We start from the raw sequence: 19,520 nt of genomic DNA, 5'->3' as shown, positions 1-19,520 counted from the left end.
TGGTTAATTTCAGAATTATAAAACATATGTTCAAATATCTTAAAAGACATAGGAAGATACAAGAAAAGATATAATAATTAGAAGAAATCTATAGCAGCAGTCAGTACATTTTGTGAAGCTTAAGGATTGGAGGTTTCCTCTCAAACTTGAAACATTACTGTACCAATCTGGTGATGGAATGATGCACTGTGCTTTTTGTTTATGGAAGTTGTTAAAGAAATGTCAGGATGAGGGAAAATCATTCTCTGTGAGTATTTGGATATGGGTTTCTGATGGTCTCATGTTCTGAAGGAACAAGAATGTGGAGTCATAGCTTCAGATTTTTGATGCAGAAGGAGCTGTGGCCAGTTATACTTGAATTTAAAAGACATTACTGCTCAACAGGAGTGTTCCTCTTTGAGGACTAATTAGGCATATCAGAGTTTTCTTATAGTTTTAAAGGTATTAAAAAAAAATGCAGAGCCTTACTTGGACCTATTTAAGGAGCCCTTTGATCACATACACAACACCAACCCCTTCCCAACACTCAATTTCTCATTACTTTACAAATGAGACAATCCCTCTTGAAATTATTTTACAAACTTCTGGTTGTTTTCCAAAATTTATGATTTATTTTTCACTCAATACGATGGATGTGATTTATTGCCTGTTTCAAAGACTTAAATTGCTAAAGGCAGATGTGAGAAAAGCTGGGAGAGAGCATATGACAATTGATTTCAGAGTTATAGGGAAGCTTTATGGAGCCACATCTGATAAGGCTAACTCAACTTGGAGGAGAAAAACTGCTTTTTTTCAACGTGAGCTCAGATGGATGGACTTCTAATTGTTCAATTAGTAGTGTAAATTACACTGACTTTTAAGCTGAAGATTGTGTGAGTGATCTAAATTTCATGGAAGTCAGCAAGAGCATTCCATTTGCCTTCATAGATTTCAGGTGGCTTTCAAGGCTGTCAGGCAGATCAATGATTTGGGGCTCCTGGCAAAGTGGGAGGGACAAGGTGAAGAAACAATACACTGGTGCAATTTAAGTGTCTCAGATGAAGAGCAGGGCCTGTCTCTGCCTAAATCTTGAAATCAGATCAACTGTACAGCTTCACTGATTAAGTTTTTATGCAGGTATAACCAGGTGATTCTGACTGACCAGGAATTTAGAAGAGTGTCAGCATTAGAAGAATTGAGCATTTGTGACGCTGTTCAAAACGTAACAGAAAAGGGAAGATGTGCTATTAAAACATGATAGCGTCAGTAGAGCATCCTTTGCTTTGTGTTGCAGACAGCATCCATGTTTTGGTTGGTGACTGCAGAGCAGATGAAAGACCACGGTGGCAGGACCCCACTAGGAATTACTGCATAATGCAGAAGGTGCACAATCTGGGTTATAATCTCGGTATTGTAAAGTTTAGAGGCCTCTAGCATTCAGGAACTATTCTGTAGTGAAAACTCTTCTCAGATGTGGGATGATGCTTCCAGTCATTTGCACTGCATCTCTCCCTTTTAAAACAGTTTCCTCCCTTTGGGTATATCTATAATGTGTTGTTTGAAGCCACAGTGACTGCCTCTGCAAAGGGCAGAATTTGCCGTGCAGAGGGAAAGAACAAAACTATTAGCTGTTAAATATATAGGCAATGACCTTAATAAAAGCAATGTGCCAGGAAAAGGTACTGAAGTGCATTGCATTTATTCACATAATTTGGATGTCTTTTTAGTATTGTTCAACCTCTGAGTAAGGCGTGTTCAGCGTACCTTTGGCACACTGCCGTACATGTGCAAATGCATGCACACGTGTGTGAACACCTGAACCTTAGAGACCGACTTGTTCTGCTTCCTTGGGCAGTGCTCTGCTATCGTGCCTACTTGTCTTAGGAAGCTGCTACGTGTTATAGTGCTATGAAAAATTACAGCCCATGCTGGTTATCCACTGTCATCTGGCCCTAGTCACTGAAGTGAAACCAATGAAAGATCACATTTCTTCCTACTGTGTTCCTATAACACAACCTTACAACGCTGTAGGCAAAAACCTTATTATAAATTGTTTTATTCAGCCATGCTTATAAAGCCACCTCTACTGAGCCTGCAGCACAGAACAGCCAGGTAGAGAGGAATAATCCAACTTTAGTTTTGCTCCAGGTTTGACCCTGTCGCAGAAGAAACAGTGTTCTGCCTCCATGTTTGATCTTTTAACCTGCACTGGTTTTGTACAACTCATCTGCGAGCCACCTTCAGTCAAACAATCATGTGGTTGTTTAGTAATTCTAATTGGTTAAAGGGAGAATCATTCTTACATACTGAATGAGAGGGGAAGGCAGCTAACTGTCATGACAAAAGCCATCGTAATAAAATATTATGCTTTTGTTACAAAACCATGCTTTTAAAGTGTGTCTTCAGTCCAAAGTGAGATGCTCTGACAATTGCCATGGAAGGGTGGGACTGGGGATAAGCTCACCTCAGAATGACTTACATATAATTTTTTCTCAGTTCATGAATAGTAAGTTATATTTTCTAATATCATAGAGAATAGACTGGGGCTAGGATTATAGCCTTATTAAGATTTTTCTATTGTGAATCAGCACCATTAATAAAGATTTTTGCAGGTCAAATGATGCCCTCATTTATACCTACACAATCTCGTTGTATGTACCCTCTGGCCTTGGTTATAGCCCAGTGGGGTTGCTTGGGATAAAAAATGACTTTGGCCCTGGCACTGGAATGTAATTATCAAACAGTGCATGTTGTGCGAGCTGCATTTGAATGCAGTCTATGTTGTTTTGTTGGTGTTGGCTCTGCAGTGCTAATAGAAATAAAGAAAATGTCTTTATTGCTAAGGGCAGCAGGCCTAGCTGAATGAATTCAGGACTGCCTGCGATTGGCAGATACCTACTCTGGTAGGTGTCTCAAGGTTGCTGTGTCCACATCTCATCTGTGAACGCTGATCCAGTTCTGCTTCCCTGCACAGAATCTTCCAGAAACAAAACTACCCACATATAATGTGTGTAGGTACTGTGGATAGTCACATAGTTTGGGTTCATCTCCAGTACAGCTGGGCCTATGTAGCCCATTGATAATGTAGCGTAAGTATTTTACAACACCAGCAGAATGCCTTTGGGGCCTTATTTTGCAGAATAGAGGTGTATATTTCTCAATATTTTTATCAGTAACAAAATCAAAAAAGAAAGGATGAATGTAGAACTCGAACAAATCCTTAATATCTGGTTTTGCACTATTGTATGCAAAAATAGTTTGAAAATATAAATTGCAATTAAATCCAAATGCATTTTAAATGCAACAGCAGATATTAGCTTAGTAGTAGTTTGTAGTGGTGGTCTCAGTATTTCAAATAAATGCAGATAATCCAGTGCTTGTTGCCTTGGGAGGACACTTATGGATTCTTAAAGCTAGAACAACCCTGTTTTGTTTTTGTGTTCCAAAAATTTAATGAAGGATGGAAACAGGTGTATCCCTGAAAATTTCCATTTTCCTTTCTGCCGTGCTTGTTCTAGGCTTGACTATGGCAAGTAAACAACTCTGCCCAGCCAGCCCAACCATCTTCATTCTTTTTCCAGTGAATATCAGATTTGGAGGTCTGCAGGCAATTACTTCAGTATTTCAAGCTGCAGGTGTATGAGCAGTGTGGCATTTCTGTACATATTTTATACTGACATATTACACCCTTGTCTGGTAATTGTTTGTACTTTTGATTTTATCTAGGCTCTCAGCTTACAAATGAGATTTCTTCACTTGAGCACTTCAGAAGCCAGACAGAAGTGTAGAATTAGTGCTACATCTTTTGTCTTGAACATGTCCTCAGGGAAACTTCAATACCACATAAAAGGAAAAACAAGCTAATATCTTTAATAACTGCAATTAGTCAGGGTTTCATTGTTTCAAGTCACCTGAAACCTGACACCTTCAGCAACACTGGAGGCATCTGAAACAAAATGTACTGGATCAATATTTGTTCAGAGAAAGCAGATGTATCTCTTGTCACCAGCAGTATTTCCTGAATGATCTCTGCTATGTCTTGGCCCTCCTTTCTTTCTGATCTTACTTTCCAATTTCTATCTATTTTCAAAAAAACAAAAAACAAAAATCAAACAATAACAACAACCAAAAAACTTTTCTTTCTTCATCTTTATTATGCAAAATAGTCTGCTATTTACCTTGTATTTTCCATGTTTAATTTCTGCAGATTACATCAAGATATTTGATTGACTGATGTTAGCTGAGTCTACCTAATGGGGCTGTTGGTCATTGCAATGCAAAGTGCTTCAAAAATTAATTGGAAGCAAGGAAAGAGGAACAGCTCAGTAGTTTGTGGTTTCAAAGTTGTGCATAGTATGGTTTAAAATGAATGGGTCTTAAATAATCCCAAAGAAGACTGTAGACTGGGAAACACATGAAAAGCTTCAAGGCTCCTGGATTTAAGGCTTTATTTTAAAATGAAATGTGAGCCTGACTTATTTTTCCTTGTGAGCAAAAAAAAAGAATTTGTTTATTGACAAATCAAAGCCTTTAAGTCAGAGTAGGCAGGCTGTAATTCCCATATGAATGAACTAGTACTTTTCAACATTTCTCTCTCCTCTTCATAATCATTACACAGAAATAGGCCTACAAAAGAAAGGTGTTTTGGTATGATAGTTCAACTACTTTCAAAGCAGAACTATTACTCTATTTAAGTTTTGTGAAAACTTATCCTATTATCTTCTTCAGCTGCAAGTTGCTTTGCCCTTAATTATTCTATTTGAATTTTCCCTTTCTTGTTGGATAAGTAGCATGTGCTACTGTGTGTTGTTACAGCTGATTTCATAGTTGTATTTTGCATAAGCTTCCTAGTTCTGTACAGTGAGACAAAATATGTTGCAGTAAAATAGCAAATATACTAGGAATTTTTCAATACTATAAAACAGGTAAATAAGGCCATAATTGTTTGGAATTTGGGGGGGGGGGGGGGGGGGGGAGTACTAGTTTCTTAATCCTTGGAAAGCACATGAACTAGACAGAATTTCAAATAGATTTTTCTTTTAAGAAGGCTGTTTATTTCTTTGGCAATGTAGCATATTGCAAGTATCCAAAAATGTTGTTTCCATTAGTGTTTGTGGCTAATAGGAATCCCCAGGAGGTTTCCACAGATATTTAGAATGCCCTAAGCTAAAAGTATTTAAAATCAAAATGATTTTCATGCCTAAAAAGAACTGAATTAATTATGGCTTATGGCAACTTGTACCTCTGTGTATGGTGAGGCAGACAGTGGAAAAATATTCTTCATGCCTACAAATGTAGGATGCGATATTTCTATCTTGTAGCATTTAGTGTTGATTATATTCCTTTTACAAAGTTGATTAAGTCATGGGCATTTATATACTGCCAAAACCTCTCTGCGTGGTATCTGTGGGAGAATGGGAGCAGAGATATGTAGGACAAAATACAGTATTTGTAACTTCTTGGAGGGGAGGTCCATTTCACTTTCTGTTTCCAGTCCTTCTCATCTTAATCCTAATTCTCTAAACACTCATAACTTTTCTGCAATCTCTTTACATCTTTATTTAGATTTTCCAGCACTGTGAAATGGGAAGTATGAAGGCTCTTCCTTAGTATGTTTCAATGTTAGACAATACTACAACTAAAAAGTGCCAGGAAATCCAAACACGAAAAATGCCTGTGCTGTTAAATGCTGGGTTTGGTCCCGGTGTTACTCCTTGCAATTAATGAAGGATCTTATCCCTATAGCTAAATGGAATCTGGCTGGCAAATATAAAGGGATGGAGAGTATGTTAACAAGTAAGCAGTCAAGTCTTCTGTCTATCCTTCATATATGCTGTGAGCTGCAGACTTCTCCAAGATATCATCCTTAAAAGAGCATCTTGCTTGGAGGCTCTGATATTTAAACTTCAGTGAAGTTATTGTTGCTGTTTATTCAGGCTTGAAGGTTTTGAACCAAGAGCTTATACCAGTAGTACTTTCTGCCAAGCAGTAATTAGTAAAAAGATAATGTGGCAAGGAAGGGAGACCAAATAACCAGATAGAACAACTGCAGATTAAACCAACTTGGCATTTTTTTTTTTTCTTTCTGAACATCCCGATGATCATTTGTTATTTAGGTTATTTATGTTGTTGATGTATGCTTCCACTTAGAATACATCTTAAAATTCTGTTCCTTAAAAGAATCACTGTATCTATTAATTTTGTAGACATTTATAAACCTAACTCCAGCTTGATGGTAGTTGCTGCCCTTTGGCTCTACGAGCAGAATGAGGGAAAGAATATGCGACTGATAATGCATCTTAAATACTGCAGGCTTTTCTTTTGACTTCATCACGTAAATGATCAAATTAGAACTGGATATCCTTGAGATAGAGATAAAGGCAGCAAGGATGACTGTAAGTACGGAAAATCTTTAGTATGGAAAGAGTAGGGTAGGACTCTTCTAGCTGAAATAAGTTGTCTGAAGGGAGGATATGATGGAAAAGCATAATATGGGGAAAGATGATCAGAAGTAATGATTTATGGTTTTAATGATGGCAAATCAAAAATGTCTCAATAAAATTATCAAGTATACTTTCCAAAAAAAAGCAAGATGAAATGCGCTTTACAAGCCACAAGTTATTAAATAGGTAGAACTCATTGCAAGGGACTCAGGGTCAGTGTTGGTGAGGTGGAGAAAAAGTTAAATGACTCTGATAAGGAACTAAACAAAGTCAAGAAGCATAGGTCTGTCATTGTCTAATGAAACTTGATAGCTGTGATGGGGTCTCTAGTTCAGAAGTCTTAAAGCCTTTCATGAGAGTAGAAAGCTGCACAAATGGTAATCTTCATTAATGCTTTCTTAAATTATTGTATTTTTTCCCATAAGAATCTGCAGTTGAACACTCCTGAAGAATAGATACTAGACTAGATAGGCATTAGATCTCTCTTAACGTATGAGCTCTTTTGTGCTTAAGAAGTTGTACATACTCGTGACCAGTGTAAGCTGTTGTGAAGTACCTTGGAAGGGTGTAAGGGATCCTGGCAAGGACTGTTTGGAAATCATGAACGTACAGCTCTAATGAGATGGTTTGCCCCTTGTACTTCTCATAGGTGTTTTTCCTGTAATGGTAACAGACACGAAGGTAGTAGTTTACTTTTCTCTTTCTTTCCAGTATTGCAAATTCAAAGCGTGAAATAGAATCACAAATCAGTTCTTTTACATCTCTAAAACATTATGTTGACTTAAAAATCCTGATACTTGAAGGAAAAATAATGTTGAGTTCATTTTATTTGTCTTTCTGATGTTTCAACCTATAACGTTTGTATAATCTTTCATGAAACTATATCTTTTCTCTGGAGGCATTTCAACTCTGGAAAATTGAAATTCTTATGAACCTAGAAATGAGGACATTAAAAACCATACTAAATTTCATAAGAAGTGACAACGCTTTTTCTGTGTCTCCCTTAAGGTCTGCCCGCTCACTCTTAACTTACCTTTTGTAAAATAAGGCAGAAAACCATCAGCAGAATGGAAGGCTGGGCTCTCTAGGCAATAAACTGAACCAAACAAGCCCATGACCAGCAGCTGTGATGGTAATCCTTTTGCTCTTGTATTGGGTAGCCCTTGCCTTCTCCTGCCACATCACTTGACCTGCTGCTCAAGCTATACCTGATCCTGCTAAGGCTGCTCAAGGCATATGTCAGAGCTGGTGGGAAGCTGACTGAAACTCACAATCCTTCCAACAGCCAATAATTTCATTAGTGTTGAAAATGCAAGATATCCAGGCTGGAGAAATCAAATTCTTCTGCAGTATAGGAACAAAGTGGATAACTTTAAGGATGCCCACCACCATTGGAAATAGGTTTCCCCACAGAAACTGGCTTCCATATGGGTAGGTTTAGAAATAGGGCAGGAAATTTTACAGGAGACTACAAAATTTCAAAGCAAGGTGGCGTGAAGAAAGTATAGGAGGCAGAAGTGACAGAAGGTTGCAGAGACGGGCAAGAGAATGATCTTGTTAGGACTTGATTGATACTGTCATATGTTTTGGGCATTGTAGGTTTTTCCTTTCTGATTCAAAATCCAAGTTAATGAATTTGCATATGGATACATGAGGGGTTTGTTTATTTTTAGTTTAAGGCTGTTTGCTTATCTAGACAAAAGTTTCAAACCTAGTAATATGAACCCTTGACTTTTATTTTTATTTTTATTTTTTTAATGCTTCAACATGGCAATATTGTTCTAGGTTTAGAGGAGTGTTGCAGAGGCAATCAAAATGAACACAAGCATGTGCCTTGTTTCTCTAACAGTTGGGAGAGAAATAGAAGAAATGATGTTTTAATTATTAGCTATGAAACTGGTGATTAAGAATGACTTGATCGAGAATTTTAACTTAAGAAGCTTCTGCTCAGTGCCTCTACATGGTAGATACTGACCTAATTTTTGGCAACTAAGAGCCATAAACATCAGCCTTGATATATCAGACCCAGCATCTGGTAAGATGTCTTACAACTTTTAAAAATTAATGCACAGAGGGACAAAAAATCCTACATTAGCATGCATTTGTTCTCTGTCTACATGCAAATGTTAAGTCCTCTAACTAGCCCATAAATATATTTTAGAACTTAAAAAGAAAATACAAGATCTTTCACAGTTGATGTGTTAGTGGCAGAGTCCTAGTATTTCCTTGTTTGTGATGTTACATGCTGTTTGTGTTTGTATTAGAAGTTCATGGTTGTTTCCGCCCGTCAAAATATCATTCTTTATTCAGACAAACAAGCAAAGCTTCGGAGTTATTAATATCATCTTTTTAATGTTGCACTGAAAAGGGCATCATGTTCCTGGTTAAAAACGTGATAACTTCGGGGAATTTGTGGCCATAGTTGCTTTGTCATTCTAAGGACATTGATTTTTTATTTATATAAATCTACACTGCAAGGTTTGTGGCTCATTGATTTGAGTACTAAATGCTTATATGGACACAACTAAATGCCAAGCTGTTAGATGAATTTAAGCTACTGGACATACTGGACATCTCAAGACTGTTTACTCCATGAAGTCTGAATGTTGTGAATCTGAGAACCTGTGAAAATCCTAAATGTTGTGCAGAAAGTCTTGTGTTTACTGATCCAGCTTTGACATCCTTAAATATGAGCAGACATCCAGAGATGTAGGTAGCTGTGCTCTTTCTGTGGCAGTATCAACAAATATTAAATGCAAAGTTGTGCCGGAATCTATTATTTCAAAAATCTGTACTTCTGAAAGTCCCCTTTCTCTTTCCCTTTCTCTCCACACCCTTAGCCCCAGGATTTATGGGAACCTAAGGACAGACAGAGTGAAAATATAAAATTCATAGCTGCTCTGTGCACTGAAAAGATTACTGCTCTAGAGCTAAAGAACTGTTCTTCCTGTTTGCTACTTTAAGGAAAAAAAAGGAGGGGTGTGTGTGAAAGCACCCGGTTTTCTGTGCTGCAATTACTTCAGAAATGCTATAAATGATTAGTGTATCAATGCTTGCAGTTTTGTTTAAAGTATGAGCAAAAACATTGATAAAATGCAGTCAAAAGTCCTAAGCAGTTGCACAGTGTAAGGCAGGAAATCTGCTGCACACAATAGAGATTAAATGCTCCCTGTGCATACTGTATTCTGCTCAGCCCTCGCTGCTCTGAGCCGGGACTGTGGCAGTCGTTATCTCGAGCAGGTTCCTTGGTGATTTTCGAGCCCTGCACTACCTACCCAAGTGGCAGTGACACCAGCTTTCACTGAAGCCTTATTACTCTTAAAAGAGCAATTTGGTTGGTTGCACGGCTATTAGGATCAGACAGTCGGGCTTAAAGCTGTCAGTACAACTGCTTCTCATCCTTTTTCACAATCCTGACATCTTTTCTCTTTTCTGCTGGACACGAGCATTACTGTTTTTATCATTTTCAATCAAGCTCATGCTGCAAGCTGAGGAATATATTCCCACAGAAACCAAAGTGAGAGCAGAAATTATTTTATAGCTACTATAGTAGCAGCGGTGCTGGCTGCATGTTGTGTGGGAGAAACCGGATCAGTGAGAAATGTGGCTTTCCTCAGGGCTACATCACTGAGATATTACTTCAACATCTAAGGATAGAAAAGCTACTCCTTGCTCTGATTTTCCTGTGATTAATCACTCCTCCTTAAGCAAGCAGAGTATGCAGAAAGTGGGGGAGAAGATGTAAGATATATATATATATATATATATATATTTTTTTTTTTTTGGAAAATAACTTGTGGAAATGTTATCATCAGAGAAACGGGGGAAAATCACTATGCTTGAACTTCTTTTCATTTTGATGTTGCTCTTCTCTGGACCAACCCTGAGCAAGCTTAGCAGGACCAAAGGCAAACACTGGAAGGGGGGTAAGTGGAAAAAAAAAAAGTTTTATAATGGATGTTTGGGTAAGATTTTAAGAAGCTGACTTAAGGATGCTCTAAGGTAAATACCTATGCTGTTGTGAATGACTAAGATTTCAGGTTACTGTGTGGACTTGAAATAGGGTACTGAAAAGGGAGCATGGAGTTTAATTTGTTTTCTTGTTAGTTTGCTTGGCTGACTCGGTAAGGCATATATTCCATGCAGGAATTTTACTTAGCATTTTATTATTAACAGAATAGCATGTAAGGCCTTTATACAAACAAATGCCTGTCCTTTAGTAACTTTTTTTTTTTTTTTTTTTTTTTTGTTTTTTTAGATGAATACTACATGAATATTGTGAAGTGCACTGCCAGCAGCACTAATTGGCTGACTGGCTATATCAGTGTTGATGTGTTAATACAGATAAATTGCATTAACTTTATTGAAAAAAATGCTGTGCTGAGGAAACACTTATGATTTTTGAAGGCAGCAATCCATTTTCCTCTTATAAGAACTGCTGGGAAGATTTACCCTATATGTGTTGTGAACAGTTCACTAAATTTGCCTTTTCATAAAGTTCACTTTGTTTTGCTTCCTTGCGTGACATTTGTTTATGGAAAACATGGGTTATCGAGGTCTCCTAATCAAATACCTCAGTGAGCATAAATGTTATCTCATAAATATTTGGACTGAGGGACCGTGGCTTGTAGATAGCTTGATGTTTTCTCTCTGGTTGTTTCTTGATGTTACTGATTGGATGCACCCCAGGATTTTTTTTTCCTTACAAGTATTGCCACAGTGTGGTGTGTTTATCACAGCTTTAATAGCACTTTCAGTTTGTCTCTGCTGTCAGTATTGTGATCTGAGGTTAAAGAGTAGCATCAACATTAAAAAGAAGTTTTAATAATTTATCACAACATCTCAGCAGGAGTCTCCTCCCTCCTCCCTCTGTATTTCCCTTTGTTGCATTTAAAGATATCACAAATCTTTCACCTTCTGCACCTTCATGGGAAAAGTTGCAGCACACACTTAACCTGGACTGTTAATGCAGCACAGTACGTCTGCAAATTATTTGCTGGTCCTGTAAATCACATTATCACATGTATCTCACAGTGCTGCTGCTGGGTATCCTCCTTGCAAATTACAAGCTGTTATTTACTCTAGGCAGCACGACCTCTTCTCAGAGGCACGTGAGATAGGAATGTATGTCACTGTCAAGTTCCTGGGATTTCAGAAATGCTGTTAACTTTTTCTCCCTTTCTCCCATTTTCAATTAACTTTGGTAAATGAGGGGTGTATTGTTTCAGTCCCTTACCTGCTCTCCAGCAGAGGCCAAGCACCCTACTGAAGAATTTTTGTCATGGGTAGAAAATAATCCCTGAACCTTGCTGTGGAAAATAATACCTTAATATGGGGCTTTGCTTTTCTTAAAAGTGTTCTTTACACCTGAAGCAAAAAATAGAGAAGGTACCTTTTCCAAGGAGACTGAGAAGTAATTTGTCTTTTTTACTGGCAGCTCTTGAATCAGCCAAAAACTAGGCTTACCTGCTGTACAGTAATGTTTTTGTACATAGGTGGCATTGCTAGAGTTGTGTTGCTTGAATATGATGCATGGTTTTCAGTGAAAGTTTTAGGTTTGGGATGTGCCAGAATGTGTGTTGTGGTGTCATGTAGTCTGAGCTTTTGTGACCTCCAAAACATGATACACACCTCCCTTTCTGTTCAGCACTGAGAATCAGTTTCTGCTTTATGTCAACATGAGTTTTTTTTTTTTTTTTTTTTTTTTTTCCTGTGGCATGCATGTGGAATTTGTGGTGTTGCTTGGTGAAATTTCTGTGTACATACTTCTCCTCTGGAGCACACTGGAAAGCCTGTCCTGGAATGGGAATAGATTTTGTAAGAGGTTCAGGAGGTCTGGGCACCTGCACACCATCTTGCAACTTCATTGTTCAGAGGGGAAAGGTGTTGCTGGATGCATGCATCTGGAAATGCACAGTACAAATCATAGTATAGCTATACTGGAGTTTTCCCTGATGGACAACAGTAGCTAATCCAAGCCATCATCATAGGTTTTTCTGTATCACATCTTGTTTCAAGAGTGCTGCAAAGTATGGACACCTGTGGAAAGTGCTGGTCTTCTATGTCTGCATAGGCCCTCATCATGATCAGTACAAGTACAGGCAAACGAATCTCAAAATTCTTCCTGTATAGTTTAAAAAAAACTTCATCACTGAAATTACAAGTCTTGATAAGTCATTTTGATGGTCTCATTGTGTTCTCTTTATTATTCATCAGGAGAACAACTGAATTCACCTCTATATTTCTCTTTGGAATTTACCCTAAAACATGTCCACCCACATGCTATTAAAATAAACAGCATTATGGGTAGAAATCACTTCCTGATTTAGTTGCAATGTCAAGTGTCAGGGAGTGAGATTAGTTGTATATATATGTAGGCCTGGAGGAATGGAAAGACAGCATTTTCTTTTTCTAGCTGTTTTCAAGTCAGTACTTCAGAAAAACTTTCAGAATAAGTCATTGGAATATAGTGCTTAAATGTACCTTAAACTGAAATTTATAAACTAATGTTCAAGATAAACTGCAGTCTGAAAGCAGAACCTGAGAGTACACATCAAGTGGATTTGCTTTTTCCCTTTGAGTCAAAATAACACGCCATGTTTCAAGTTTTTAAGAAGGATTTATAATATGGAGAAAAAAAAAAGGGGGGGGGGCGCCCCGAAGAAGATTAAGTACTCTTTTGATTTTACCTTAAATTGTAAAGCAGGTTTCAAGTGTCATCCCCTCCTGAATTTGTTTCCAGTATTTTCACTCTATCATACACTATAGGGAGAAAAAAAAAGTTTTAAATGTATCCATTCATATACATATGGATGTGTTTTGTGTCTGTTTAGTGGCATCTGGGAGAATTTGGAGACTGGGAAGAAAACTGCCCATTTGTGTCATGTTTGGGAACCTTCTCAACACTTCCTTCATACTAATAACATGGTAGTATTAATTCCTGACTGAGGAAAATTGTGGCGGTGACTCACATTTACTGATCTTCTGGCAATATCAAACGTCCCCTGCATCTGTAAGTGGTGTGTCACATTTGATAAGCACCACACACCAATGTGAATGGGACTGAAGAACATGATTTTCCCAGCTCTTGCCAAAGGGCCCATTACTGCTAGGACTTCAGCCTTGTTCAATAGTTCACAAGGGCAAACTAGCGCCGTACACAGAAACCACTGTGTATAGTTGTTGAATATTACTTCAGCTGTAAAACAGCAAAATGAGTGGGGAAAAGAAAATTATGGATGACGCTTGTCTCCTGGTAAATACCAGTGTATTTTACAACTCCACTTGAAAGCCCTGTGACAGAAAGAGTTCAGAGAAGAGAAGAAAAAGAACATTACGCAAATGTCTGTCTCCTGGAAGACATTAACCCCTTACTCATCTTGGAAAGACCTTACTTGTTCAGCCTGGAGATAGCTGTGCTGTCCTGGGGCCTTGACCTGACCCTGTAGCAGGACCACATATTTCTGGGGAGCCACCAGCTCCCAGCCCAGCCAAAAGGCTGAAGGCTGAGCCCCTGAGGGATGGTCCTCCAGGGGGGAGGTGAGCCTCAGGGGGAGAGTACAGGGGAACAGTGTATGTGGCCCAGGATGCTCCAGCGTAAGAGCGATACACTGACAGTGCCATCAGCACCTCCTTAGGGAAAAGAAAAAAAAAAAAAAGGCCTTAAGGGGTGGGAAGAGTAGTCAGAGATGGAAAGGCTTCAGCATGAAGGGGCCAGAGCTTGGGTTGGATGAATTAATTTTACCTTTTCCTCAGGGAGTTGTTTGCTCAGGTCTTCCTTGTGGTTCATCAGAAGAATTTCCATTTTTAGAACTAAAAGTATGTTTGTATCTGCTTACAATCAAATTAGAGGGGAAAAAAAAAAAAAGGCAACCAGAGTACAACACCCCACAGGTCCAGCAGAGGTCATAGTACCTGCCGATTTTGTCTGTGTGGAATTGAAGCAATAATCTTTCATGACTAAATCAAAGTTTATTATGTAAGTGATCCCACATTATATTTCAGTTCCAATTTCAGCTCTACAGCAGTTTAATCATTTTTATGGCAAAAGACACCAATTCAAGAACCCTAAAATTGTCACTTGCTAGGTCTTACTGGTGCATGTGATATTCATGTCATCTTCCTTGCATATTGATCAGCACATGTTGTTTAGGATGAATGTAACCCATGAACAGGGGTTTATTTATTTATTTATTTATTTTAAAAAAAGCATAATTCAGAGATTAGGTAACAAAAGAAAAAAATCTATAAATTGACCTCCCCTTTCATACAGAAATCAGCCACCTTTCAGACCTACCAAATGTGGAGGTAAAGCACTGGATTATTAGAGTAGTGGCTAGAGTATGAGAGTTGGAGGTGTTAAAGGTCTACTGCTAGGTGCCTGTGGTAGCTTTGAATAACGAGACATCTTAGGAATGTAGATATTATGCATGCAGAACAACTTCACAGTGCACACACACTGAGTTTGGTGCAAATAGGGCCTTGAGATTATCTGCATTTATAATGAAGTGTCTCTGCATGGTCACAAAGTCCAACATATTAAGAAAACAGTGAATGATTATAGACATAGATCTCTTCTTTGCAGCTTTTCAACAATACTATTCACTTCCCCTTCAGGGAAACTCACAGGGCTTTTTTTTGTTACGGGGAAGCTGTTTTCACCTGCAGGGTGATGAGGATAGAGCTTAGCTACAGGACGATGAGGATAGAGTGATGGAGGCTGAGGTCTTTGAGGAGTAGGATGTAGAGAGGAGAGCTGGACCCAGATAGCCTGGGCTTCCGTGTCAGTTATCGTAAGGCACAAAGGTCTGGTCAGACATTGTGAGATTACCTTTTTATGTGATGATCCTGACTTTCAACACTGTCAGGCATGCTGGTATGATTCACTGTTTTGTGTATGTAATTTGGGGTGTAACCATTTACCATAGTTTAAAATTTGTCTAATTTAAATAATCTATTTAATGAAATTTCAAGGATAAACTGCATGTATGATGAACAGTGTTTCTTATATTTTAAGACATTAAATATTTGGATATTGAGTGACCGTGAAATGAACTTCAGAAAACAAACAAACAAAAACAAACAAAAAATACACACACACAAAAAAACAAAAACAGTATTCTATTTGCTTTAAAGTCTAGATTTATATCCCCTATTCCTCAGTAACAAACAAATTTTTGCTCCTTCTTTTACACCTTCTTCAGAGTGCAATCTGAATTTGAAAGGATTCTGCTGTTCTGTCTTGGAGCATCCAACACCTGCTTATCTATTTTTTATCTCTTTGAAGACATTTGAAATACCATATAGAAGTCTGGTAACCTGTATGCAAACTCATACTGCTGGAGAGAACTTAGACTAAGGGAATGGAAAACAAAGTTTTTGAGCTTTTCCTTCCCGGCTGGGAGCAAAAATGATTGGGTTATTCGGGTCATGAGAGAACAAATAAGATGTAACATCAGTCTAAGAACAGACAGTTCTGTTGGCACAAAACCAAATAATAATGAATAAATGTACGCTGGAAGTTAGAAGAGTGATTCCAACCATCATTGAGAAGGGGCTGCCATCCTTGGGCAGATGAAGTTGGTCTGAGCAGGGTTTTCACAGTCATCTTCAACCTCTGCCAGTTCTGGCTGCAGGAGTTCCCACCACCTCCTCCAACAGAGCTAATGTTTGCAGACATCTACTGGCAGCCTCACCTGCTGATCCTGCCAACAATTAACCATGTAATAGTTGATAACGTTTGTCTAGCTGTTGGGATTCCTTGACTCACAATCTCGGGACACAGGGATACCTAGGGCTATGGCCACAATAGAAGAAAAGAGATTGCAATCATGGCTACATTTAGACTAGTTCAAGCTGATATATAACTTCAGCCTCTTGGTCAGGTTTACCCAGAACAGAGCAAAAACCATAAAAGAATAAGATTTAATAAGATGGCACATTCCTTTGAATCCTATGTCCACATTCTGTACCCAAAGACTTGCTTGAAATGTTTGCTATCATATTAAAAATATGTTGATCAAATAGTTATAAAACAGAAGGAATATTTAAATACTGGTCACCCCCACAGAGATGCACACACATACCCCTCCTTTTGTTATTTGCATTTATTTATTTATTTATTTTCCCTAAAGTAGGTTTTGGAACCACCATAAAGTATTATTGACATAAAAAAGCTAGTAAGCACAAGAAAACTCTCTTAATTAGGTCCACAAATAAAATGTACTCGTGTAAATTGCCTGTTACTTGTTGAAAGAGCACAGATCAGAGACTCAAAATGATGAACAGGCTTCAATATATGTCAGTCCATCTGAGAAAAGGTTGTTTTGCCATTCCCTTTCTGGCAATTTTGAAAGCCAATGATGTTAAACACTGATGAGTTAAAGACAATGATGAGTTAAACACTATTGATTTTTTTTTTTTTTTTTTTTCTTCAAAGCATGATCTAAAGAATACTTAGAGTGCATTACTATTTTCAAGGGCCATTACTAGATACCTCCATGAAAAATTATTTTGTTTAGTACATTCAAAATCAGCGTATGTGGGGTGTTTTTACAGATGACTTAGTTTTGGTAAAAGATACTCAAATTCCAACTATGGAAAGCTTTTTGTATTTTAGAGCTCGATAATGACAGCACCTCCAAAGAAATCACTTTTTCAGTCTTATATATCTGAATCATAAAATCTTGTTCTCAGCTAAATTGTGTTAGCTTTCATCCTAGGACAGATTTCTTCTTACTAGTTTTGAAACTTCATTTTCTTAAGCTAGCTGCATATTAAAATAAATCCATGGCTGCATATGGGTGTTGGACAAATAAGTGAACCACAGTAACTCAGGAACATCAAAACTGTTTCCCTGTTTTCCAAGGTTTTCCCTCAAAACCTGTGTTTTCCATTACCGTGTTTCCTTGTATAAGGAAACATAAATGACGAAATGAAAAAAAAATTGAGATACAAAATTCAGTTATATTGCCAGAGATGATGATCACTCAGCAGAAGCTATCAGAGAAAGTTTTTCTGAGCCTTCATAAAAATCAGCTTTTTGGTATGACTAAGGATCCTCTTTCCTCCAGACTTCTGTGTCCTCTGAATACTAACTGTCTTTACAGCCTCCTGATTTCCTCCCAGGTGTAGGCATGCATGAAGTTTCTGTGTTAGTGCAATTTGTGCTGAGAGTTCATTGATATAATCCTTGTATCAACATAACCAAGTAAGGTTATGGTCACAGTGGTGCAAAGGGGTAAGAAGCTCTTGGTCTTCATTAACTTCCCCATACAGGATGCTGGATAAATGATAGCACTCACATTAACATCATATGTTGCATTAGTTAACTTGTTACCAGCTAGATTCTGAGAGTTTTAGAAGTTTGTGTGATCAGTTTTGAAAAAGACCAAGAACAGCACAGGTTTATTGCGCTGCCCAAGTTTGCTGCCTCTGGCTCAGTAATTTAACCTTACTGTAGGTCCGTTGTACTGACAGTGGAAAAGCAGACAGAAGTGGTCCTTAGCTTTGTGAAGAGGAATAAAGCAGTAAATGGTTTGCTCCTTGCATATCGCATTATTAGGAGAAGAAATTGAAGACTTTATAATATTGGATACAAAAAAGGGAGGAAATAATAATAATAAACCCACAAAATTATTCGGTAAAATGGGTAAGATGTTTTTGAGTGAGATTGAAGGAGTTTAGTCTGCTCATTGATGGAAAATCTGAGAGTCAGCTTTCATGCAATTTAAATATGTAACTAAATATCTTCTCCCATGAAGATAAGGGGTCCTTAGAGGTACTAGAGAAAGGTACTGCAAGAAGTAGCAGGTAAAAGCTCATGTCAGACACATCAAAATAAACAATAAACAAATTTTAGACCGAGTATTCTAAAAAGCTTGTTTCAATTATATTTTAAAATCTTACGGACATGTTGGAAATTTGCATTCCATTGTCATACTTGGTGTAATTAGCACTTACTATGAGAAACCACAGATACTGTTCTAAACTTCTTATACCCTGAAAATATGCAAGGAGAGTCCATTTTTCAGTCATTCCTTTCTACGCTTCTTCTGGAAAATGGTTGATATACCGAATCTACCACTTCTGATTTAAAAATTAGCATCCTGTCCAGAATACATCCCTTTGGGAATATGCCTGTTTGTGTCTTCTGCAAATATATGACTGTGTCTTATTTCTTGTACTTGCTTGAGAAAAACTGCTGCATCGTGATATATATTAAAGTGAACTTGGTAGTAGCAACTGTAACTTAGGTATCATCTTTCTTATACTCGTTATAGTCAGGAATAATTCCACTGAAATTTATGGAATTATTAATATAATAAATTATAGAGAGGAGAATCTACTTCTGAGTCTTAGCTGTAATATCATCTATTTGGTAATCAGTCATGGCAGTTCTCACCAGGTAACGCTTGCCTGATAACAGATCTAGGCAGCTAGAGACTGATCTGAAGATGAGAGTATGGAAAAAACACAAGACTGATGAAGAAAGGAAAAATTATGACACTGATGAAGTTCCCACTGCTTTATAATAGTTCATACTGGTTAAGGTATTTTCATACCATCAGTGATTTTGGTACAGCTTAAGAATTTGTCTTCATTCTTTATTTACTTTAAACTCATCATTCTGCTATGGGTCTGATATGGGGTAAATGAGCTGTTGTTATCTGTCCATTTGATTATCCCTGAACTGATGTGGTTTTATATGGTATGCCAGAGCTTGTTTTAACGAATTACTGTCTGCTTCAGTGTCCAGAATCACTTAATTCAATAGTTTTCAATTTATGTGTAAAGTCATTTCAAAGATATAAAACTTAGATTAGTAATACATTTAATAATAATAATAAAAAGAATGAATGTATACTTAAAATAATTTAAGGTTGCACTGCATTGGGAAGGATATTTCATTGAAAATTTGGACAATGGTCAGTTTTTAAATTTTAAATTTTTATTTTCTCCACTGCAAGACTATCAGGTTTCTGTTTTTAAAAAAGTGACAGTCTTGAATTGTGAGTAAGGTTCATGCTAGTAACTTTGGAAAAAGATGAAGAATAACTCTGTACTTTGCAGAAAATTTCTTTTTCTTTCTTAATTGGA

The 19,520-nt window shown here is 37.5% G+C and overlaps 1 protein-coding gene across 18 annotated transcripts in view; it reads left to right on the top strand.

The window, feature by feature from the left end:
* Positions 1-19,520, top strand: part of ROBO2 (roundabout guidance receptor 2) — a 1,084,545-nt gene that overhangs the window by 164,618 nt on the left and 900,407 nt on the right. For 4 of the 18 annotated variants that reach the window (XM_035315362.1, XM_035315369.1, XM_035315377.1 and 1 more), the window contains exon 1: positions 10,198-10,348. The exons of 4 other annotated variants lie outside the window; for them this stretch is intronic. In XM_035315362.1, coding sequence (XP_035171253.1) covers positions 10,225-10,348 — 124 coding nt within the window. In that variant the 5' untranslated portion in view covers positions 10,198-10,224. Of the gene's footprint in view, positions 1-10,195; positions 10,349-19,520 lie in introns of those variants that run through there. 10 more of the 18 variants (XM_035315376.1, XM_035315370.1, XM_035315371.1 and 7 more) reach the window with 5 other exon arrangements.

This window comes from Oxyura jamaicensis, chromosome 1, assembly GCF_011077185.1.
Source record: "Oxyura jamaicensis isolate SHBP4307 breed ruddy duck chromosome 1, BPBGC_Ojam_1.0, whole genome shotgun sequence".
NCBI lineage: Eukaryota > Metazoa > Chordata > Aves > Anseriformes > Anatidae > Oxyura > Oxyura jamaicensis.
The sequence above is the reverse complement of the archived record's forward strand: the minus strand, read 5'-3'. Positions and strand labels throughout refer to the sequence as shown.